The 26,342-nt window shown below is 37.5% G+C and overlaps 1 protein-coding gene, 2 long non-coding RNA genes and 1 pseudogene across 3 annotated transcripts; all 4 read right to left on the minus strand.

Moving 5' to 3' along the window:
* Positions 1–424: 424 nt before the first annotated feature.
* LOC118062897 (nudix hydrolase 8) lies at positions 425–4,082 on the minus strand. Its single transcript, XM_035076771.2, has 9 exons — positions 3,534–4,082; positions 2,792–3,069; positions 2,621–2,686; positions 2,334–2,471; positions 2,124–2,201; positions 1,994–2,044; positions 1,807–1,841; positions 1,422–1,530; positions 425–930 (listed from the first exon to the last, which is right to left on the minus strand). The coding sequence occupies exons 1-9, from the start codon at positions 3,673–3,675 to the stop codon at positions 724–726; spliced, it is 1,104 nt and encodes a 367-aa protein (XP_034932662.1). The 5' UTR covers positions 3,676–4,082; the 3' UTR covers positions 425–723.
* Positions 4,083–7,754: 3,672 nt separating this feature from the next.
* LOC118062899 (plasma membrane ATPase 1-like) lies at positions 7,755–25,146 on the minus strand (annotated as a pseudogene).
* On the minus strand, positions 14,183–15,009 carry LOC140955451 (uncharacterized). Its single transcript, XR_012169488.1, has 2 exons — positions 14,939–15,009; positions 14,183–14,348 (listed from the first exon to the last, which is right to left on the minus strand). It is a non-coding gene; the product is annotated as an uncharacterized lncRNA (long non-coding RNA).
* On the minus strand, positions 20,079–22,095 carry LOC118062900 (uncharacterized). Its single transcript, XR_004689845.2, has 3 exons — positions 21,836–22,095; positions 20,835–20,916; positions 20,079–20,244 (listed from the first exon to the last, which is right to left on the minus strand). It is a non-coding gene; the product is annotated as an uncharacterized lncRNA (long non-coding RNA).
* Positions 25,147–26,342: the final 1,196 nt, after the last annotated feature.

A 26,342-nucleotide genomic window follows, 5' to 3' on the forward strand; every position in this document is an offset into this window, starting at 1 on the left:
TTTTTTTGCAATCTTATTACTGAACATTGATTTATTTTTTACAAAATAAGCTTCATGGTTTTCACATTTTTTTTTTATCGGATTATCATGATTTCATGATTTGACCCGTAAATTTAGCAAGTTAACTCAGGTTAAAAAAACCAGTTCGCGGCCAGAGTGCTGGGCCAAAAAGCGAGTATTGTAGCTATGAAATGAGCTTACTGGGTTCTTGTGCAGGTGACCAACCAAAGCCCCTAACTACAATCTTGTGCTTTCTGCATCCATCATGGCCTTTGATATGCGTTCTGCAATCTCTTTTCTTAGAAAGAATCTTGTTAAATTTACACAATGCTCCATTGGTTTAGCGGGGAAATCACTACGAATACAAACGCCGCTAGTAAATTTAATGCCATAACAAGGCAGATTAGCTACTTGCTAAGAGAAATTATAAGTGAAAATCCATTAGTAACAGAAGAACTGGTGACTTCACACATTTACAATAACCACGTTCTACTACAAGAACATATATTTACAATCAAAGATACTTGAAGCTATATGTTACAATCCATCAGGTATAATAAACGTAAGACTCCATGTTTAGTGCCTTACTCTTTAACTTGTCGAGCCTCGTATGCTTCCACTGCAGCTGCTACCGTTGCGTGCTTCAAAGCGGAAATACCAGAGGCTTTCCAGGAAAAGACAGGCAAGGGATGTTAAGAATTGTGAAATGGTGTTTGGATGGCTTCAATTGCCGTTGCAGTTGACATTTCCAGTGTCAAGAACATTGTAGTATAGGCAGGATGGCCTGTCATCAAATTTGGAAACTACTTGACGAGGTAATAATCCACAGTAATGTTTCCCTAAACGAGCAATGCAAATATCAATGATTTTCTTGAACAATCCGTCTTCTTGGATCAGTGGCTGCGCAACAAACTCAACAAGGGGCATCCACTGCAGGATGAAAACACAAGAAAGTTAAGGAGATTTAGAGACTATAGTCGGTGTCAATGAATTTGCAAGTAAAATCCATTATTGTAAATCCATGGAGAAACTCCTGGCTCAGCTTCAATTTCCAGTTCTCCTCGTTGATCCCAAGATGTAATCTTATTGAAATATCGGAGTGAGATGACTACTTTTTACATATATTATCAATACAATAAAATCTTACAAAAAAAATTTAAAATATCATAAATAAAGACCCACAGAAACATAGAATAATAAAAGAACAAGCTAGCACTGTGTGATCATTGTGATTATAATGAATCACCTTCAGGCCAGACAGAATATTGGTGATGCATGAGACAAATAAGCCATAGCTTCTGTGGATTCAATTATATCTTTGATCAGACAGAGGAATTCATTTCCAAAATTTTCACAGTTATTTATGCAAGAATGAATAATGTGAAGCTAACTTACACACATCAGTAAGGAGAGGTACTTACTTTTGCTGCTTGGATTTCAAGATCATCAACCTTAATCTGAGCTGACAAGGGTTTCAGCATACATACAAAGAACAGATCTGACTTGTCAAAATCCAAATTGTGAGCATGCCTGAAACCAGTGTTGAAGGCTACATTAGACAGAGTGTTGGGAAAGGCATACATGTGTGTGTGTCCTGTCCGATACTTTTGTATCTAGAAGATTTCACCAGGCATAGCATCTTTGTAGCTAGATATACATGATTATGAACCTATGATGCTTCCATTACAAATCATTTCTTTTCTTTGCACAGCAAAAAAAGGATCGATTGCACATTTCCAGAACTGTTCAGTGCATGAATATTGCTATGAGAGGAAACAAGTGAAGCCGAAGTCAGCAGTTCTTCACCTGAATGCTATGACTTCCACAAACTCAGTATCGACCTGCAAAATAAACAAAAACTCAGCTGACATTATTGACACGACTTGATCGTTCAATGTTAATTTATTATGCTGATGTAAGTTGGTAACTATCAATGGTCCTGGAAAAGAAATTTTAGTGTAAATAAATTAAGTACGAGATTGAAGATTCTTACACCAGTTTCCTCCTTGACTTCCCTTACAGCTCCTGTGTAAATCTCTTCTGACTGAAACAATATATAGCAATTGAGATTTAAAAGTTTTTCATAAATAGCTGATACCTTGGTTCAAGATAAAATTACGTACCTCGAGAATAAAACCAGTCGGTATTTTCCAAACATCGGCAAATGATGGAGCATAGAATTTCTCCTGTACTACAAGAACCTGCAATTGATTGCCAAAGATCTTTTAAAAAAAATTGAGACCATTGTAGTGCTGAAGGACTGGTGATCTAAATTTGTCAAAATTAGTTAATTGGGACAGCTTAGAAACTTTACTTTTCCTCATTAATCATACCTCATTTTTGTCATTGATCACAAATCCCCCAACACCTACTTGATGTGTTGCATTAGAAGGAAGCATACAAGGTCCTCCGGGAATCCAGTAAGTCAGCATCACGTATCCTCGTTCTGCGTGGTGGTACTCAAAACCTTCCTGTTAATCAATTTACTCATCCACTCAGATTGCATTTCTCATGAAAAGATTGGAGGAGCCAAACATTCTTCATCATTTTCTTGAGTCATTTAATGAACTGGTATAAATTGCAGATGCTTCAAGCCAATGAAATGAAACAATTCAGTTACCTTCACAGCAACTGGAACAAGCTCTGATCGTTCCAGGGGCAGCTTGAGCCAAATTCCCTTCTTTCCCTGCAGTAAATTGACATAGTAGAAGTCAATTTGGTGACCAAAATAGGATATCCAAGAAACAATTTAAGCCACACAGGAGTTGTTCAAGCATTGGCAGAAATTTACCTTCATTTTCCAGTGTGAAAGGGAAAATTGGAGCATTGGAGCAAAGGCATCTGGATTAACCGGTAATCTATCCGGATCAACCACAACTCCCCCGTACTCATCATCGCAGGCATCAAGCACTCCGATATTTCTGGAAAACAGACTTGAACCAGGACCATTTGTGCTAATCTGATAAAAGTAATTCTCTGCTGCGGTTTTTTCTTTGTCAACTGAGCTAATAGCCCTCTTTGGCATAAATGTACCATTTGAACTCAAATAAGATGCCTTCGTAAATACTCCTGAACATGAGAAGCCATGGAAGCAAAACACTCATAATTAGCTCATCTTTTAATGCGAAAAAAAAAATGTCTCTCTGTTAATGAAATGTCGAATCACCAACTATGCCAAATTGGGAAGCAGGAGCAGGAAATCAGTATATGATATGACCTAATGAGATGAGACATGGTTGTCCGTTTATAATCATTTACTAGCACTTTGTCTCTGTTTAAAGACTAATTAGCAAACAGCAGAACAACCTCGGCAAAACACAGATAACCTCAGAACGAAAAAAGAATGGCTCAGAGCATGAACTGGGTCTCAAAATGTCTGATACAGAAACAAAAACAAACCCTTCAAATCGAAATGTGTAAATGCCCTGCTTGGATGCCAAGAACATTGAGCAACACAGACAAAAATAAGGAATACAACAATACCGCATGGACTTGTAGTGCTAATACAATGATTCATCACCAGTCCCGCTTACCTCTGCAAGAACTGAACTCTTGAGAAAATTTAACACCAACTGAATGTTCGAAACTGGAAAACGGACTTGATTTTGTCCTTGCCACGAGGGCTGCTTTCTCAGATAAAGATGATGATTTGGAATCAAGAAACTTCAACTCCATTGATGAAATAACTCAAATCCCAACTAACCACAACCCTACAAATCGAAAGCAATCATTTATATATATAGAGGGAGGGAGGGGGTTTATATAAAAAAATTTATCTTAACAAGAAAATGTTATTGGGTTCTTCGTCATTCGGAGTCGGCAATAGTTTGCATGGCCAATTTCGATTCATGACAAAGAAATAGCATATTCAAACAAATCAAAATACTGCAGGGAAACTTCATGAAGTGACAAAAACGTGTGCTCCTCTTGAGAGTATATATGGTGCAAAAAGCCAAGATTAAAGTATAGTGGAAATCTTGCTCAACATGTGGTGTAAAATGAAGATATCAAGTAAGATTAAACCAGCAAGCCATGGAAGAGGAGTGAGTGTGTTTAAAAATGAGATTTTTGTCAAACGCGCCTTTCAGGAATGTGAAGGGTGACATGTTGTTATTTTACATGAGGACATGGATGCAAAAGCATATTCCTTCTAGGAAGACATGTAGATACCGTTTGTCTGAATTTGTTTGTGGTGATTTACCGTCAAAGTGGCTGAAGATGGAGACATGCAACCCTAATGATATTTAATTAGGAGCAACAATTCATGGATTTTCAGTTTTTTTTTAAATAACGTCATTTAAATATTATTATTTCAACATCATGATATTTATAAAAAAAAAATGTAAATTTACCATTTATTATCTCTAGAAAGAAATTAACTACACACACACACACACATACATATATCAAATATCAATTATAAGATTAATATAAGTCGGTCCTTAAACAAAGTGAAATAAAATCAAGAAAATAGTGGCTTTGGATGGTTATTAAAGTTGTTTCAAAGTCAAAAGTATTCAAAATCATTTTAGATTTTTATTTATTTATTTAGAATAGCTTTTTCAATGGTGAGATCAAACAAATTGACATGAATGGTGAAAGAGAATTAGAGTCGAGATTGTAGGAATGTTAAACTACAAAGTGAGATGTTTTAGATAATATTTATTTATGCGTAGAAATCACTTAATAAACCTTTTTTCCTTGTTTTATTTCCTTTTTTTCCTCATATTTTCTTTTTTTTCCTCTTTTTTTCATAGATAATTGCAGATAGGTAATTTTTTTTTAGTGCTAGTAACTTTGCAACTCAATATTACTGAATTATATAAACACTCCCACTAATCAATTATGAATTATATAAGCTGTCATGTTGGACCGACAGAGATGAATGAAATCATAAAAAGATCCTTTTCTTTCTAATTTATGGTGCGTGAAACATACTCCAGGCATGACCGCGTGATTGGGAAATACGTGGCCAGCAATGCACTACGTGATTTCTTCAGCAATATCTGGATTGAGGCTTTTGAGAGATGCTGTGTACCAATTACCACACCCGCATATAATTAAAACCATGCATGTACTCTCTCCCTTACAAGGCCCATGTGATTTCTTACCGTATCAAGAAATTGAACGTTATCAAGAATCATGCAACTCCTTATCAAATAATAATAATAATAATAACCTATCTAGTACGTACTTTAATGCTAAGAGTTTCTATAATTTGAAGTTCAAATCCTCTCATTACTAATATGATAATCATTAAAGATTTACATAATTTTTTAACTTTAGAATTTATAAAATTACTTGAAACAAACATAAGTTGATTCGGACACCTACATTAATAAATAATAATAATAATAATAATTCCAAGCTGCAAAATAATAATAATCCAAACATCCTTAATTTTTTTTTTTTTGAATTTTTTTTATGCTGCTCCTTTTACTACTCCAAGTAACCGGAATTAGAATATAATTTTTTTTTCTTATGATACTCAGGTTTAACTAATAGCATTTTATTAGTTACACTATAACTTTATTTATAAATATATCATGTCATAATAGAAACATCACTTCCCGACTTATCTCTCTCGTACCACTCTATGCCACCAAAATCACAGCACCACCCTCTTCACTCTCTTTCACGCGGCGCATTTACCCTCAACAACCATCAGCCTCTATCCTGTTTGATATCATGATAATATTATTGAGGATTGTGATATAAGAAAAAAATATATAAAAAATTATTTTTAATTATATTTGATTCTATTAAAATATATGTCCAATTAAAGCTATATGTTCAATATATTTAATTAAAATGATGGTTGAAATTAATGCTAGTGATAAAATAACCTAAAACAACATGTATTTTTTTTCAATTATATTAATACATCATTAATACACTATATAAATAGCCATGCGAAATACAATATTGGTTTTATTATCCTTTTAAAATCATTGTAATGTCATCACGAGCATAATTCATACAAAAAAAAACTTTTAATTTTCATGGGTTTGTGAACATAAAACTACATCGATTAAAAAATTACTGGGAATAAAATTAAAATGAAAATTAAATTCTATAAATAAGACATTTTCCTGCCACTTCACCCATGAATACCTCTACAATCTCAACTTTAATTTTATAAGAAAACAGAAAGGCATATTCTACAAAATTAAGGAGATGGAAGAAGAAGTTCATCTTGGTCAGTTTAGGTTATCTACGGTAAAAAAACCAAGAAGGGAACAGCACAGTCACGTGAACCCCAGCAAAAATTTATAATTTACAGATACAAAAGTGCATTAGAGATGAGGAATGAGCACTAACTAGAAAATTGATTTGGTAGACGCATCGCCAAAGATTTATGTAAATAAAGTTTTCACTCAATGCAACGTATAATGGACAGGCGAAGAAAGTTACGTGTAAACCAAGAACATATAAACCACTTTTGATTGATCATTTCCACTCAAAACCATCTAACTTAGTTGAAATGCCCTCTGTGTTAAGTAATAGAATTTCTATCTTGAGAATCCATGAAAATGGACAAGCTTCAGTTATCAAGAAATTTTCTTGCAACTTGATGAAATAAACTAGCCAATTGAAATATACCAATGGCTACTAACCATAAAAGTGCTCTTCTTGCGTCCTTTGCTTGGTTGGCTGGTTTTATTTCATCTTTTGGATTTTGTTGGCTGCCTTCCTGTGGACTGGGATGGGCTGAGGCTGGCTGGGTATTTTGTTACTGACTGGCTTCTTTGTGGACTGGGTTTGCAGGCTGCTTTGCTCAGCTGGTTTTTCTCCAGACTTTAGATTGGCTAACTCAACAGCTTGGGCGAGCTTCGTCAAAACAAATAGCCGTTGTGATCTTCGTGTGTGATCGACTAATCTTGGTTGATGGAGATTTTGTTGCCCAGGAGTATCCGGCTTGAGCTGTTTTCGGGGAGCTACTTGGGTTAGGCACCAACTTTTCTCATTTTTTCCTGTCGATTTTGGCTGGCTTCTCGGTTGGGTTCTTTGATTCTTTTGAAATCTGTTGTTTGCTTTCGATTTTGGCTGACTTCTCCACAATTTTGGCTAGGCTGCATAATTTTTGTCAGCTATTTTTTTTATTACGAGCTCTGTTTGTCCATGTTTCATAGGCACTCTCACTGATGTTGCATGATTTTGGGTGTGCTACCATTTTTAGGTTCCTTTGAGAGGCACCCTCCTAACCATTCAGATCAGGTCCTGGTTTCATATTTTTTTTAGCTTTCTATATTGACTGGTTTTTTTCTGGTAAGAAATCAAAACTGAGAAAAATCCAGGCTCAAGAACCCAAAGATTGCCTTTTTACTTCTGCTTTTTCTCATATTTTTTTCACTCCATCCTTTTCAATTCTTTTTTTTTTCGGGAATGCTTTTTCCTGGATTTTTTCTTTCTTTCTTGCCTCTGCCATTCCCGAGGCTGCTCATCTCATTGATGTTTTGCTTTTGCAGTTTGTATGCTATCAGAAAAGGGTCTCCCCAGTTGTGGTCTCTCTGCAATCACTTCCCTGGTTAATTACCCCTTTATCGTCTTAAAATTTCTCAATCAAATCCTATATAATATTACTAAACATGTTATACGTGAATGGTTTGACCAAGATTCTCTCTTACTTTTATAGTTTTGATGACTTACACTATAGTTTAGACTAAGCATTTCTTTCTTTTATGATGATTGGATTACACAGTGGAATGCAATCTTTTTCGGCTTTCTTATTTATTTTGAGTGGTGAAAGGACTTCCCTTGAAAAACAAAAATTTAATTGTTCTACAAAGCTGTATTATGATGAGGATTCATGATTACATTCAAATATTGCAATAACATTGATGAAGGGGCAAAAAATGGCCGTCTAATTCGACCTTTTATTGATACTTTACTTGGAAAATTTGAGCTTGGGCATCCCATTCAAATGGTGGCGAACAAGCACAGCATAGGGTAAATTGAAGGAGAAAAGGAAAGCTGCAGCAGAAGCACCATTGAGCCCTTGTAATGCGGCCGTTCTCTACCGGTTAATCGGTTTCCGAGGAGACACTTTATTTGCGTAATGAATTCATCATTCAGACTGTGTGGTACGTGGGGGTTGACATCGATATTTAAACCCCTTAACTTGGCAATGGACTCTACCTTGCCTTTCAGGGTGTGAAGCTCTCTTAATCTGCTTGGCATGAAAAGAGATATCAAATTTGTATGCAATACCGTAAGTGGAATCGTGATGAATAAGCATTAAATATGAAATTCGAAGGAAAGAAACCAAAGCTTGCAATCTCTGCGCGTCTTCTGGCTTCTTCTGCCATGATGTTAATGTCCCTGAAAGTGTGCTTTTCGGAGAACGATTTTGCTTCCATAGATTGGAGGCCATGAAGTGTTCGCTGCTCAGCCGCCCACGCAGCTTCTCGAGCTTCCTTACCGAAGTCCTTTTGGGTGGTCATTGCTGTCTGAGAACAATAAATAATGGCCAAATCTCAGAAGGAAGTTCTCAAGAATTTAAATGAAAGACGATTAAGGTTTTCTTTCACTCACTCTGGTTATATACCAGACTCCAAGCTCTGCCACTCTGTGCATATCGAACAGCGAACTTGATAGGATCAAGCAGCTTGTATGTGACAATGTTGTATAGCCATATGACAGCAGTCCAGCGCCAGCCAGTCTTACTGATTCCAGCAAAATCCCATGTTGATGTGGCAGAGATCACAGTTGCAATCTGTACCAGTTAAACAGTTAGTTTAGAACTGTAGTCTCTTTGGAATAGAAAGTAAAAATAAATCTTTCAGGCAATGAAATATTGTTTAATAACTTGCAAGTTTCGAAGCATTTACCAATTGAGCAATGATGAAAGCAGAAAGAAGAAGAAGACCAGGCCTTTCCTTGAGAACGGCAATGATGAGAACCACAAAGGGAGGGAAATCATACTTCCAGAAGACAGCAAGCAACATGAATCCCATCTGCTACAACAGTATCCAGTAGCTAATGAGTAGTGACCGATGAAAGCTACATCTTGCAAATATGGTGAGCTCCTCAGGAACTAGTATTCCAGGAACCAAGAAGAGTAAACGAGAAACTTACCACAATACGTATCGTGATTGATACTGCATATATCTGGAAGAAACAAAACGAATGTTAGGCAAGGTGTACTAAGGATTGTAGTCATGTATAATCCCCTAATTCTTTGAAATATGGCACGGCTGGTTAAAACAGCACTAATGATTACACTAGGTCCAGGTTCTGTCAGAACAATATCAGAGGCACTACGAGCAGCATCAGTTGCATCTGCCACAGCGATTCCTATGTCTGCTATCTTTAATGCAGGTGCATCGTTAACTCCATCGCCCGTCATTCCAACTATATGTTTTTTAGCTTGCAATCGCTTCACAATCTCATACTTGTGCTCTACAAAAGGCATAATATGTCAGATGGGAACGCTAGGTTGGTTCACCATGGCACAAACTGTAATGAACCTAATTGCCTGGGAAAACACCAGCAAAACCATCAGCATTTTCTATGAGCTCGTCAATTGGTAGAGCTCCAACTCCATCCTTGTTTTCACCAAGCAAAGAGGATGATGGATACATGTTTGTTCCCATACCAAGCCGCCTTACTGTCTCCTTTCCGATTGCTAGCTGGTCACCTGTGATCATTTTAACACTCACGCCTAGATCTAGAGCTCTCCTAATAGTTTCAGCACTATCATGGCGTGGTGGATCAAAAAGAGGGAGAAGACCAACAAACTCCCAGGGCCCACCAGTACTGTCCTTGTTACCAGCAGGCACCTCCTGTAAGTAATAGCACAGACCATTTCTAAAAGTTCTATTGAGGAACGAACTCCTAGAACAGTAAATAAGAAAATCAAAGCTTTTACCTGTCGAGCAACACCGAGAGATCGAAGTCCACGCTCAGCAAATTTATCGATTATGGAATGCACTCTTCTTTCGATGTCTGATTTATTCCATGCCAGTTTGAGAATCTACATTTCCACATAAGAAGTGCATAAGTTTTGGATTTATGATAAGGATTGAAGAGATTAGAAACGAAGCTTCTAACTAAGAACCTGCTCTGGTGCTCCTTGATTTGCTCACTCTATGCATCTTTCCAGCACTGTCTAGGTATGTAAGTTCTGTCCTCTTGTCGGTTGGATTGAAGGGAAGAAGGTGAACTTCTGTGATTCCAGCTCGTGCCTTCAAATTGCACAAAAAAATTTAATTACTTTGACAGAGCACAGAATATGCAGAATACCAACCATAATTTAGGCACTGATTATCTAATTATTCATGAACAAATGAAAAGGCTACAATCTTTGAAAGATATAGCAGGCCAAATACAGTTTTCCTGGAAGAATCACAGCAATTCTTGCATATGATGAAGTAAACATCCACTTCTTGCAATTTGACAACACCTTAACAATATTATTAAAAACAATATATCCGCATGAATGTGAGAACATTTATTTAATTGGCAAGATCCATCAATAGCATCTTGATTCTCCAAACGTGAAGCTCTTGCAGCCATCAAGACAACCATGTCCTTGTCAACCTCCTTGGAAAAAGCCTGCAATAAAATGGATGGGGTCAAACGTCTCACAAGGTAAGTTCAGTATATAATCTGTTCTGATAGATATTTAAAGACAATTTTTATTCTACTTGCAAGAATACATATATCATAAAGCTGTACTCTTCTGCTCAAGTAAGTTCCTAGTTAATAGGAATTTGTACATATATACTGCCTAGAAATATTGAGGAGACTTAATAAAATAGCATCAAAAGTAGCACCTCTATCATAGATTTGTCGACTGTAAGTTTGTTAAGAGTTAAAGTTCCTGTTTTATCACTGCAGAGCACATCCATCCCAGCCATTTCTTCAATAGCAGTCATTCTCTTTGTTATGGCCCCCTGCATGGAAATTTGATTATCGTTAATGATTCCTACAAGAACTGGTTTATCCCCTTACAGCAGTTTTCCATGATTATGACACACGCAGCTTCACAGACCTGTTGAGACAAACGATGAGAACCTATAGCCATGGTTACGGAAAGAACCGTAGGCAAAGCAATGGGGATACCACCAATGAGCAAAACAAGAAGGTTATTTATGCCAACACGATACGCCCTTCCTTGAATCCCATACATTACAATGATTTCAATCAACATCCCAATGGCAATTGAGCAGATGCAGAAGTTTCCGATTGCAGTCAAGACCTGGAACAATTAGCAAGATTATCTCTCATTATATGTGCGTTAGTAATAGTTTAGCAGAAGTCACATGCAAAGACTATATCCTATGAATGGGGTATTTATATATAACTTCCGTTCTTTGAATGTGAGAGAGCAATATGTGTGCCTGGTTGACACTATACACAACCACGTCAAGTTTTAATCACTATTCGAAAAGTTAAGTAATTCTGAGATTAACCTTCTGAAAGTGCCCAGGTGTAGTGTTTTCCACAAGATGAGCTGCTTTTCCAAAGAAGGTATGAACTCCAGTAGCAATAACAACCGCTTCAATATCACCTTGCTTACAAGTTGAACCAGAGTAAACTCCATCACCAGGATTCTTAGTTACTGGAAGCGACTCTCCTGTAAGGGCAGACTAAAAAGGAAAGAAAAGTAACATAAAAAAACAGCTTAGAATAGAAACATTTCTTAGATAAATACTCTTGCTAGTCTCCAACTTCCATAGTTCTAGTTCGTGTTATGTTTCCCGGGCCTTGGGTTTCCAGCAGTCTATCTCATTGTTAAATGATGCTACAAATTCAAAGAACGGTGTACAAGCAACAACTTCCAAAACATGCTTTATATGGTATGGAACCTGATCAATTTTCAAAGGATCTCCTTCAAGCAATCGAGCATCGGCAGGAATGATGTCACCTAATTTGATACTAACAATGTCTCCTGGGACCAATTCTGCGGCCTCTTCCTCTCTCCATTTCCCATCACGTAAAACCTATTACGTGAACAGGTAAGTGAAAGGAAAAGTTGATGAAATAGTTGGAGAATAGGTAAGATACAAAAAAGAAAAAATAAATCGAAAAGAAACAGAAATAAATCCCGAACCTTTGCTTTTGGTGCAAGCCGAGCCATAAGAGCTGCCGCTGCATTTCCAGCATTATTTTCCTCTATAAAGCTGATGGTTGAATTGATAATAAGTAGCGTCAAAATGCCGATAAAATCATGGTAATCTGTGTAGATTGATGCAAAGCAATGAAAGAAAAACCCACACTGTGGTTATATTATTAGACATGTATATATATTGATTACAGTGAGTGATTGTTGCCTATATTACAGGTAACGGCAAGATTACAAATCTTTCTATTGCTGTATTATCTTGCTGTGATCAAGCATTCCTGCTGTGATCATGCATGAATATCTTGCTGCAATATCTCTATTGCCAGCTGCTATCTTTATCATATCTTATCATACCCCCTCAAGCTCAAGGCGGTGGAGACCGGATGAGGAGCTTGGCACGATTTGAAACAAACTTGTCCGAACAGAGTGGTTTGGTTAAAATGTCTGCAAGTTGAGCAGTGCCAACATGTTCAAGCAACAGTGCACCACTAGCAACACGTTCCCTGACAAAATGAACATCGATTTCAATATGTTTGGTGCGATGATGAAACACTGGATTCTTGGCCATAGTAATAGCACTGATATTGTCACAATATAACGTTGGAGAAGGAAGACAATAGCCAATGGATTTTAATAGGTTCATGAACCACATAAGCTCAGTTGTGGTAGACGCTAGAGCACGATATTCTGCTTCTGCCGTTGAGCGAGATACTGTGGCCTGCTTTTTAGCACCCCATGACAATAAGTTGGCACCCATATAGATGGCAAAACCAGATGTGGAAGGTCGATCATCCTTAGATCCTGCCCAGTCAACATCACAGAATCCATGAAGGGCAGTTAGGGGCATGAGAACAAAATGAAGGCCAATATCTAGAGTTCCTTTAAGATAACAAAATATTCGTTTTACAGCAACGAGGTGAGGTTCTCGTGGGGCTTGCATGAATTGACAAACATGATGCACAACATAAGAGATGTCAGGACGGGTGAGGGTGAGATATTGTAAGGAACCCACGAGCTGGCGAAAAGGCAAAGGATCAGGTAACAATGTACCATCAGTGGCTGATAAGCTGGTACCTGATGCTATAGGAGTATTAATTGGTTTAGCACCTGCTAAGCCAAACTTGTGTAGAAGTGATAGCAAATACCGTGTTTGAGTGATGGTGAGTGATGTGGCAGTCCTGGTGATCTGCAGGCCAAGGAAGTAGTGGACATCGCCAAGGTTTTTCATACGAAACACTGATGAAAGATGAGTAATAAAAGCAGATATTTGAGATGGAGATGACCCAGTAAGAAGAATGTCATCGACATAGATCAGTAAAAGAAGAATATCTGAACCTTGATTGCGATAGAATAGAGATTGATCATAAGGACATCTTGTAAACCCCATCTGCTGGATGTAGTTGCTGAATTTCAGGTACCAAGCACGTGGTGCTTGTTTTAAACCATAGAGAGCCTTATGAAGAAGGCAGACATGATTAGGATGAGCAGGATCTTCAAACCCCGGTGGTTGAGCCAAATGGACACGCTAATGGAGGTCACCGTGCAGAAATGCATTGCTGACATCTAACTGTCGGATGAGCCACCCGTGAGAGAGGCCAATGTTCAATATTAACCGAATAGTTCCTGGTTTGACAATAGGACTAAACATTTCATCATAATCCAAGCCTGGTAGTTGAGTAAAGCCTCTTGCCACAAGTCTAGCTTTGTATCTGTCGATGGTGCCATCAGATTGTGTTTTAACTTTGAATATCCACTTACTGCTGACCAAATTCATATCTGATGTCTTGGGTACCAAGGTCCACGTGTGATTGGCATGCAGGGCATCCATTTCATCTTGCATAGCCTTCTTCCAATGAGTGAGTCGAAGGGCTTGACGATAGGATGAGGGTTCTGAGGGCTGTGCTGTAAGATCAGCAAGATAACATACAGGAATTGGATGTCTGGTTGTGAAAAATGATTTTGGTTTAAGGCTGCCTGTTTGAGCATGTCACGACCCGAATCCCGGATCCATGACCGGCACATAGGCAAGGTTCCCCTCCAAGGTTCCAAACCTATGCGAACCCAAACTTACATACAATCTTTTGAACAACTTAATCAAAGTTTAGCACAGCATTAACAACAAATTAATTTCATAACATAATTCGATTGTCTTAATACAAGAGTTAATATAATTTCATAGTTTTGGAGCACTAACTTGACATAAAAAGAAAGATACAAATTACAACCAAAAGCAGGTTCGGAAGGTTCAACAAAAGTAACCCGCTATCAAGCTATAAGCCTGAAAAGAATAAATAATGAGAGGGTGAGTTCAACAACTCAGTGAGTAGATAACGTTCAATATACACTCACGAGGTAATATAGCAATGAGAAATATATATACAAGTATGGCTTTAGTTCTTATACGTAGGTTTATCAAATAGGCCATAACAAGAATATCATATGGTAGAACTCGTCAGAAAATCAAAATGCAATGAGCATGAGGCTCCGTACTGTTGGATGATCAGTCCACACAGGTTGGTGTCTCCCCCGACCAACTAGGGTTCAGATACGATGTGCACAAAGACTAACACTACCCTGTTAGCATGGGTATTCTGACTGACATACCATAGGTTCATAATCATAATCAAACAAACATATTCATATCTCAAAGCTCAACTCATGACATCAATCAAATGAGGAGCTATCAATTCAGAATTCACTTCAAAATACATACTGGTTCATATCAAGAATTCAGATTCAATAATTGATCATGCTTTATCATAACAAGGATAATAATCAATATATATTATCAAGAAGCATGATCCAATTCATATTAACAAATCAAATATTTATACTATTTCTCATGCATATGGAAAATTATCCACTCACCTGACTCAAAAGCAAACAACACACACAAGCTGAAACCGAAGGAAATTCTATTGACGTCCTGCCGGTAGAATATATCAGGATTATCTGAATACAAAGGAGACATATTCAAAAAACGACTCGAAAGAACATTTAATCTATTTTAATACACTTAACTAAGGGTGTATACCGTAACCCTATATGGTTTTGACCTAAACTAGGTAATTTTTCAAAAAACCCAAAATCTAACGGTTTTCCCGAAATCTAATCCATAATAAAAACAAGTAATAAAATTGATAAATAATTCACTAAATAACCCTTAATTATTCATCAAACTAATCTGCAAAAGCTAATATTACAGCTAGGGACTAATCTGGAATTTTTCCATATTTTTAGGGCCAAAATGTAACTTTTATCACATGGAGGACCAAACTGAAATTTGTCATAAATCCATGAATATACTGAAATTCTGACCTCAATTAATCCTCAATCTGGAATTTTACTAAATTTTTAGGGTCAAATCGTACTTTTTGTTAAATTGGAGGACTAAATTGAAAGTGTTAAATTATTATCTACACAGTAATTCTGTCCATAATTCATATGTTATTCTGTTCAGAATCTCGGAATATGCTCCAGGGACCAATTTGTAATTTTCCAAAGTTCGGGGACTAAACTGTAATTTTCGGAAATTGAGGGACCAAATTGAATTTTCGTCATCTTCAACCTCCAATCCAGATTTTAACAGAAACCCCACTGTTCTCCCCTGATTTCTAACTCAATTTTCACCATTTACAAAATTCTATAACTCAAAATCATCATAATCTTCCATAATCAACTAAATCATCAATTAAACACAACAATCAACCCCTAACCTTCAATTTAATTCATCAATTAAACCCAAAAAAAACAAATTCTCAAAACCCTAACATTCATAAAAACTGAAATTAAAGTTGAATTAACATATTATACATATTAAACAACCTAAATCTTACCTTTTTCACTTATTTCCTCCAAATCTCTTCCTTTTTCCCTTATTTTCCCTTCTTTTCTCTTCTTCTTCTTTCTCTCTTCTCTCTCACGGTGCTGCTCTCTAATTTCAGATCACTTTCCCTTTTTTTTTTTTTTTTTTACTTCCTATTTATATTTATCAACTATTGGTCAATTACCACACTACCCTTCAATCATTTATACCCTCTCTTTAAGCCTCCAAGGGCTTTGTTGTAATATCCTATCTTATAAATTTCAAAACATTACAATCTCCCCACCTTATAAAAGTTTCGTCCTCGAAACTTAATAGAAAAGATTGAATACTTACCGAGATTATAAAAAAGATGAGGATACTCCTCACGCATCTTATCCTCGAGCTCCCATGTTGCTTCCTCACGTGAATGGCCTTTCCATTTCATTTTCACTGAAGTTATGTCCTTCGACCTAAGCTTCCTCACTTGTCGGTCGATTATAGCTTCCGGTTGCACCTCATAAACCATATCATCCCTCAAGTCAATGGGATGAACCTCTAATACATGTGATGGATCTGACATATATTTTCTTAACATGGAAACATGAAATACCGGATGAATAGCAGACAAGTTTGGTGGTAATGCTAACCTATAAGCAACTACCCCAACTCTCTCCAGAATCTCATACGGTCCAATGAATCGAGGACTCAACTTGCCTTTCTTCCCAAACCTGAATACTCCTTTTGTAGGTGATACTTTTAAGAACACACAATCACCCACTGAAAACTCTAAGTCACGCCTTCTTTTATCCGCGTAACTTTTTTGTCTACTCTGAGCTGTTTGAAGCTTCTTTCTAATTACCTCTATCTTCTCTGAGGTAATCTGAATCAACTCCGGTCCTATTAGCCTCTTCTCACCAACCTCAAACCAACAAACCGGTGATCTACACTTTCGGCCATACAAAGCCTCATAAGGTGCCATCTCTATGCTAGCCTGATAACTGTTGTTGTAAGCAAATTCCACTAATGGTAGGAACTTACTCCAACTAACTCCAAAATCCATAACACAAGTCCTTAACATATCCTCCAAGGTCTGAATAGTCCTCTCAGACTGACCGTCTGTCTGAGGGTGAAAAGCTGTACTCAACTGCACCTTAGTACCCATAGCTTCTTGAAATTTCACCCAAAACCGCGATGTAAACTGTGGACCTCTATCAGACACTATCGAGATTGGCACTCCATGCAACCGTACAATCTCACTAATAAACAATTCCGCCAACTTTGCATATCCATAAGTAATTTTAACTGGCAGAAAATGGGCTGATTTTGTCAATCTGTCAACAATCACCCATATCGAATCATAACCCTCCTGACTCCTAGGCAATCCTGTCACAAAGTCCATTGTGATCCTTTCCCACTTCCATTCTGGAATCAACAATGGTTGCAACAATCCAGGAGGTTTCTAGTGTTCACCCTTTACCCTCTGACAGGTCAAACACCTAGAAACAAAATCTGTTACTTCAGCTTTCATCCTATTCCACCAATAACACACCTTAAGGTCTTTATACATCTTGGTGGAACCTGGATGCATTGTGTAAACTGTCTGATGTGCCTCTATCATCAAGTCTCTCCTCAGATCATCAACATCAGGTACACAAAGCCTATCCCTATATCTCAGCACATCATCATCACCAATCACAAAACCTACAGCCTTACCCTGCTCAACCTCATTTCTAATCCTGAGTAGGGAATCATCTTTCTTCTGAGCTGCTTTTATCTTATCAAACAAATCTGACTTAACCTGAAAATGAGCAATCATTGCTCCAGCTTCACTAAGATCAAATCTGACTCTTTCATCCACTAACTCATGCAGCTCCCTAATCAGAGGTCTTCGTACCTCCTGAATATGAGCTAAGCTCCCTGATGATTTTCTACTCAAAGCATCGGCAACTACATTTGCCCTACCCGGGTGGTATTGTATGGTACAATCATAATCCTTCAGCAGTTCCATCCATCTCCTCTGCCTCAGGTTTAGATCCCTCTGCTGAAAGATGTATTTCAAACTCTTGTGATCTGTAAAGATCTCACAAGTTTCACCATACAAGTAGTGCCTCCAAATCTTCAAAGTAAAAATTACAGCCGCCATCTCTAAATTATGTGTAGGATAGTTTTGTTCATGCTTCTTCAGCTGCCGTGAAGCATAGGCAATAACCTTGCCATGTTGCATTAGAACACATCCTAACCCCACTCTCGAAGCATCACAATACACTGTGTAACCACCAGAACCTGATGGTACTGCTAGAATAGGCGCTGTAGTCAATCTTTCTTTCAACTCTAAGAAACTTTTCTCACAAGCTTCAGACCACTGAAACTTAACATTTTTCTGCGTTAACTTAGTCAATGGTGCAGAAATTCAAGAAAAGTTCTCCACAAACCTTCGATAGTAGCCGGCCAAACCTAAGAAACTTCTAATCTCTGTCGCCGAAGTAGGCCTAAGCCACTGCTTAACTGCCTCAATCTTTTGAGGATCAACCTCAATCCCATTCCTTGACACTACATGCCCAAGAAATGCTACACTCTCCAACCAAAACTCACTCTTTAAGAACTTGCCATACAACTGATGATCTCGTAGAGTTTGAAGCACCATTCTCAAATGCTGCTCATGCTCCTCTCTAGACCTCGAATACACCAAAATATCATCAATAAAAACTATCACAAATCGATCAATAAATTGGCCAAACACTCTATTCATCAAGTCCATAAAAGCTGCTGGTGCATTCGTCAACCCAAAAGACATCACTAAAAACTCATAATGACCATACCGAGTTCTAAAAGCTGTCTTTGAAATGTCTGCCTCCCTAATCCTCAACTGATGATACCCAGATCGAAGATCGATCTTAGAAAAGAATTGAGCTCCCTGTAACTGATCAAACAAATCATCTATACGAGGGAGTGGGTATCTATTTCGAATTGTCACCCGATTCAGTTGCCTATAATCTATACACAACCTCAATGACCCATCTTTCTTCTTCACAAACAACACCGGAGCTCCCTAAGGAGACACACTTGGTCGGATGAACTTTTTATCCAACAAATCCTGCAGCTGCTCCTTTAACTCTCTCAATTCTGCTGGCGCCATTCTATATGGTGCCATTGATATTGGTTCAGTGCCCGGAACCAAATCAATACAAAACTCAATCTCCCTATACGGAGGCAATCCAGGTAAGTCATCAGGAAATACATCGATAAACTCTCTTACTATAGGGACTTCCTCTAACTGGGGAACTTCTTTCTCTACATCCACTATATATGCTAGGTAGCACTGTACCCCTTTTCGGGCCATTTTCCTCGAGATAGCCGACAACATAATTGATGGAGACCCAATCTTATCTCCTTGAAATACTAACCCAACTTCTTGATCTAGATCAAACATTATTTTCTTACCCCAACAATTTACCGAAGCCCTATGCTTAGCCAACCAATCCATTCCTAAAATCACATCAAAATCAACCATATCTAAGACATTTAAGTCTCCCATAAAGATCTTATCTCCAATCTCTATTTCACAATCCAGATACACATACTTTACTAATATTAACTCATCTAAGGGAGTGGAGACTGAAATGGGGGATTTTAACAAGGTTGGTTGTTTATCTAACCTCATGGCAAAATATGGGGACACAAATGAATGAGTTACTCTCGTATTAAATAATATTTTTGATTTAAAAGAGCAAACAATAAGAATATGTTGAGGTGCAGATGTACTGCCCCACCTCTTATACCTTACACACAATAGGGACATCATCTTTATTGTCATTTACTCTAAGAGTATCAGTTGTTCGTCTATTCCTCGGCATTTCCTAAAATAAAAGTGAGAGCACTTAAGTCATGCTAGAACAATAGCATGATAATTATCTCATAATTATAGGAAAGCATATCTATCACAAGGAAGAAGACATACTTGATGAGAATTTAAAATTTCAAAAACAACAAACAAGACGATACGGACCCTAATGCTCCACTTATTATGGAATTAATTATATTATTGTTTCTTTAACCTAAAGCTCTGATACCAAGTTTGTCACGACCCGAATCCCGGATCCATGACCGGCACATAGGCAAGGTTCCCCTCCAAGGTTCCAAACCTATGCGAACCCAAACTTACATACAATCTTTTGAACAACTTAATCAAAGTTTAGCACAGCATTAACAACAAATTAATTTCATAACATAATTCGATTGTCTTAATACAAGAGTTAATATAATTTCATAGTTTTGGAGCACTAACTTGACATAAAAAGAAAGATACAAATTACAACCAAAAGCAGGTTCGGAAGGTTCAACAAAAGTAACCCGCTATCAAGCTATAAGCCTGAAAAGAATAAATAATGAGAGGGTGAGTTCAACAACTCAGTGAGTAGATAACGTTCAATATACACTCACGAGGTAATATAGCAATGAGAAATATATATACAAGTATGGCTTTAGTTCTTATACGTAGGTTTATCAAATAGGCCATAACAAGAATATCATATGGTAGAACTCGTCAGAAAATCAAAATGCAATGAGCATGAGGCTCCGTACTGTTGGATGATCAGTCCACACAGGTTGGTGTCTCCCCCGACCAACTAGGGTTCAGATACGATGTGCACAAAGACTAACACTACCCTGTTAGCATGGGTATTCTGACTGACATACCATAGGTTCATAATCATAATCAAACAAACATATTCATATCTCAAAGCTCAACTCATGACATCAATCAAATGAGGAGCTATCAATTCAGAATTCACTTCAAAATACATACTGGTTCATATCAAGAATTCAAATTCAATAATTGATCATGCTTTATCATAACAAGGATAATAATCAATATATATTATCAAGAAGCATGATCCAATTCATATTAACAAATCAAATATTTATACTATTTCTCATGCATATGGAAAATTATCCACTCACCTGACTCAAAAGCAAACAACACACACAAGCTGAAACCGAAGGAAATTCTATTGACGTCCTGCCGGTAGAATATCAGGATTATCTGAATACAAAGGAGACATATTCAAAAACGACTCGAAAGAACATTTAATCTATTTAATACACTTAACTAAGGGTGTATACCGTAACCCTATATGGTTTTTGACCTAACTAGGTAATTTTCTCAAAAACCCAAAATCTAACGGTTTTCCCGAAATCTAATCCATAATAAAAACAAGTAATAAAATTGATAATAATTCACTAAATAACCCTTAATTATTCATCAAACTAATCTGCAAAAGCTAATATTACAGCTAGGGACTAATCTGGAATTTTTCCATATTTTTAGGGCCAAAATGTAACTTTTATCACATGGAGGACCAAACTGAAATTTGTCATAAATCCATGAATATACTGAAATTCTGACCTCAATTAATCCTCAATTCTGCCCAGGATGTATCATTATGCTTCAGGGATCATTCTGGAATTTTACTAAATTTTTAGGGTCAAATCGTACTTTTTGTTAAATTGGAGGACTAAATTGAAAGTGTTAAATTATTATCTACACAGTAATTCTGTCCATAATTCATATGTTATTCTGTTCAGAATCTCGGAATATGCTCCAGGGACCAATTTGTAATTTTCCAAAGTTCGGGGACTAAACTGTAATTTTCGGAAATTGAGGGACCAAATTGAATTTTCGTCATCTTCAACCTCCAATCCAGATTTTAACAGAAACCCCACTGTTCTCCCCTGATTTCTAACTCAATTTTCACCATTTACAAAATTCTATAACTCAAAATCATCATAATCTTCCATAATCAACTAAAATCATCAATTAAACACAACAATCAACCCCTAACCTTCAATTTAATTCATCAATTAAACCCAAAAAAAACAAATTCTCAAAACCCTAACATTCATAAAAACTGAAATTAAAGTTGAATTAACATATTATACATATTAAACAACCTAAATCTTACCTTTTTCACTTATTTCCTCCAAATCTCTTCCTTTTTCCCTTATTTTCCCTTCTTTTCTCTTCTTCTTCTTTCTCTCTTCTCTCTCACGGTGCTGCTCTCTAATTTCAGATCACTTTCCCTTTTTTTTTTTTTTTTTTTACTTCCTATTTATATTTATCAACTATTGGTCAATTACCACACTACCCTTCAATCATTTATACCCTCTCTTTAAGCCTCCAAGGGCTTTGTTGTAATATCCTATCTTATAAATTTCAAAACATTACAGAGCACGTGTAACCATGGGATGAATACGTGAGGGTAAATTGTTGGTGGACTCGGTTGAGGAAGGAGACACAACTGCAGGCTGAGACTCTGAAGATTGATATGTGGCAGGTTCTGTTGCAAACACTTCATGAGTTGGTAAACTAGGTGGTGACCGAGTAGGAGACACGACTTCAGGCTGAACCTTTGAAGAGGGATATGTTGCAAGTTCTGGGGCAGACTCATCATTGGTTGGTAAACTAGGTGGTGGCCGAGATAAAGCATGATGTTCAAGGGATTTAGGAATAGTTTGAAGCTGAAACAAACGAGTATTAGCTGACTTTGAAACAGCATCAGTTTTGAATGGAAAGTGCAGCTCATTGAACTTGACATGCCTACTGATATAAATACGACTAGAGTGCGGTTCCAGGCAACAATATCCCTTGTAGTTAGCTGAATAACCAATGAAGACACAACATACTGATTTGTAATCCAGCTTGGATCGACCAAAAGGGGACAGTAAAGGATAACAAGAGCAGCCAAAAACTCGTAAGAGATCAAAGCTGGGAGAAGACCCGAATACAAGCTCATGAGGAGACTTATGCTTAACAGCTGAAGATGGAAGTCGATTAATAAGAAACACAACAATTCGAAATGTTGCTGACCAGTATTTTGTTGGGGTAGAAGCATGGGCCATTAAAGTGCGTCCTGTGTCAACAACATGGCGATGTCACCGTTCAGCCAGACCATTCTGTTCTGGTGTCCCAGGGCATGAGAGTTGTTGAATTATACCACGAGCTGCAAAGCAATTCTGCAAAGTTGTGCTGATGAACTCTCCACCACCATCACTTTGAATAATTTTTACAGATGTATTAAACTGATTTGCCATTTGTGTAATGAAGGTAGTAAATAAAGTTGCAACATCAGATTTGCGAGCCATGGGAAACAACCATATGTAACGAGAATATTCATCAATAATAATCAAATAAAAGCGAAAACCATCAAAGGAAGGGACGGATGCAGGTCCCCAAATATCAGTATGTAATGTGTGCAAAAAGGAAGAGGAATAAGATTGTCGAGAATGAAAGGGCAGCTTTGCAGACTTGCCTAACATACAACTCTTACAAAACTCTATTTTCCTATACAATGATGGTAGAGATAATCTGCTAATAACTTAAGGATAAGGATGGCTAAGGCGTGCATGCCACAAGTTGCCTGGAACTTTATTTGCTAAGAAACTGAAGGAATGATGTGGAAACTGCTGCAGATTGATGGGATATAATCCATCGACCATTGAGCCTTTAAGAATCACTTGCTTTGTCTTCATGTCCTTAAGAAGAAATCCCCATGGATAAAACAGAAAGTAGCAATTATTATCTCGGGTAAATTGAGACACAGACAATAGTTTCTTTTTGATAGCATGAACAACCAGCATATTATTGAGCTTAAGATTAGTGGTAGGTAGTTTAGCGTGTCCTATACCAGCTATAACAAGACCATTACCATTTCCAACCATAACCTTATCAGTGCCAGAGTAGAGATCAATACCTTGCACCTCATTGGGGTTTGATGTCATATGTTGGTTGGCACCGGTGTCAGGATACCAGCTATCCTCTGCATTATCGTTTACTTGAATGGCAGTAAAGGCTTTATACTGTGCAACTTCATCATCTGAAGCAAAGCAACCATCAGATTTGTGATTTGGACCACCACAACGAAAACAGGTGATACCTCCTCGTCCACGACCAGAGCTACGACCTGTACGGGTGAATGAAGGCAGTTTTGTTCTAGAAGAACTATCACCAGATCGTGTGTTGTAAGCATCTCTGTTACGCCCCTGAAATTGCATTTTGGAATACCCACCAGGACGGTCACGCATATTAAGGTTTCCATGAGGTTTTGTATGAGAACGATTTCTGTTTGTATAGAAGGCAACACTGGATGAAGTTCTGGCATTTTGAATCTTGATTTCAAAATCACGTAACTTGCTAATCACACCTTCAAGAGAAGGAAACATATCACGAGCATTAAGTGCTGCAATTATGGGATCAAACTCAGATCCTAAGCCACGCAAAATGCAAACAATGAGATCATCATCATCCATTGGTTTGCCTGCACCACGAAGTGACAAAGCCAGAGATTTGGCCTTGTGCAGATAGTCTTCCAAAGAATAAGAACCTTTGCAGAGAGTCTGCAACTCTCCCTTCACTTGTTGTATACAATCTCGGGTGTGACTTCCATAAAGAGTCTCTAAAACCATCCAGGCATCATGACAAGATTCACTATTGATGACCTGAGACAGTGGACCATCTGACAACGAGCTGTTGATCCATCCAAGAATCAACTGATCAGTATGCAGCCAAGTTGCTGCTGCTGGATTTGGTTGCAAGACACCATCTGCTCCAGCAATGGTTGAGTTAGGACAAGTAATCTTATTGGTTACATAACCAAGAAGGCCATGACCTCTCAAAATAGGTATGACTTGAGTTTTCCATAACAGATAATTATTTGAGGCAAGTTTGATGGAGATGTTAGGTAAATGAGTTTTGGCTGGTGAAAACTCAGGGGCAGAAGACATGGGTAGAACGGGGGAGGTGGAGGAGTCCACTTCAGGCTCTGATACCATGTAGATTGATGCAAAACAATGAAAGAAAAACCCACACTGTGGTTATATTATCAGACATGTATATATATTGATTACAGTGAGTGATTGTTGCCTATATTACAGGTAACGACAGGATTACAAATCTTTCTATTGTTGTATTATCTTGCTGTGATCAAGCATTCCTGCTGTGATCACGCATGAATATCTTGCTGCAATATCTCTATTGCCAGTTGCTATCTTTATCATATCTTATCAATATGTAACTTTACCCTGCACAATGATTGCCTCACAATAATCAATCACTAGCTCTTGTTTTGCTTGCAGTGCAATCATGTCAAAGATGGGGATTTCAACATAAGATACTTACCCCTCCGTGTGCAAGTGCGATGGCCATAATTGCTGCTGCTTCCATAACCCATGAAAATGGATTCCACATAAAGCCCAAAAACTTGAGTATTTTACTTTCCTGTAAGACAAATAATGGGATTGAATTTTGACGTAGGAAGGTGGAAAACATGAAGTTGTGGAGGAAACTAGCAACAAGATCAACTACAATCAAAGGAAAAGAAACTGGAGCCGAAACAGTTCTCTAGACCTTTTTCTCTTCGAGTTTGTTGTATCCAAACACCCCAGCCGCTTTTGAACGTCATCGTCACTGAGACCCTCTTTGGTACACTTCAACTTCTCGAAAACTTCTTCAATAGGGACATTCTCCTGCCAGAACAGTCACAGATTATCAGAACGCTATCCTTAAAACACCTTTCAACTAACCTAGACCTGTTTATAGACAGTGAGTATGAGATGAATGATTTGTATCGGTACTATTGTTATTTTATTCCATGACAAAGTTTATGGTCTTTCTGTGACAGAATCCATACGAGAAAATTACGTTTTCTCCTCTGGTGTTTACCTTCTCAGGTTCTGGCTCATCACATGGCAATAAAAACAAATCAAATGATGCATCTAGAAGAATGATGTTCACGGAGATGTTGTAGCTGGTGGAAGGGATAACATTGCCCTCATCCCATGCAGGATATGAATCCAATTTTCTATCCCATACTAATTATAGGAGACCACAACTGAAAATAAGAACACGATAATGCGCTTATTTCCAGAGTGCACATTTGAAATAGATTTTACAACTCTCTAATAAGAATGTGATTGTGGTTCAACTAGGATCCTCAGAGCACAGTATCAGTAGATTATTCATAAATATGTACCAGATCAACAGTTTCCTTGCTAATAGCTTCAAGTGCATTTGCTGTGTTGTCCATTGCAGTATTCCTCCTTCATCTCCTCCAGTCCCACCTTCATTTCAAGGGCATTTGCAATATTAATGTTAGGAAACATCCATTTTCCATCGACTTTTAAAGAACAATATATCTCTTTTGAATGAGTTATTGAAAAAAAACACATAAAGCTCGGGCAATCGGTATCCAATCTTTATATATACACTACCATCCCTCTATGGAGAATTGAGGGACAGGGTCGAATTGAGTCGGCTCACAATCTAGTGATGCGACAAAGAAATCAATCTGCGCGTTGACTATTGAGACCACGCAAGAGAAAGTAAAGAAACTAAATTTTCAAATCCTACTTCTGCAATTAGCTTGATTCCATAAAATGACTTTTCACCTTGAGATATATAGCTAAACAGCTGCA

This window comes from Populus alba, chromosome 3 (assembly GCF_005239225.2).
Source record: "Populus alba chromosome 3, ASM523922v2, whole genome shotgun sequence".
NCBI classification, from domain to species: Eukaryota; Viridiplantae; Streptophyta; class Magnoliopsida; order Malpighiales; family Salicaceae; genus Populus; species Populus alba.

Coding starts and splice junctions, on each gene's coding strand:
- LOC118062897 (XM_035076771.2), bottom strand. CDS start 3,675: ATGGAGTTGAAGTTTCTTGATTCCAAATCATCATCTTTATCTGAGAAA. Junction 2,472..2,620: donor TTGTTCCAGTTGCTGTGAAG/GTAACTGAATTG, acceptor ATTGATTAACAG/GAAGGTTTTGAGTACCACCA. Junction 2,045..2,123: donor CGACTGGTTTTATTCTCGAG/GTACGTAATTTT, acceptor ATATTGTTTCAG/TCAGAAGAGATTTACACAGG.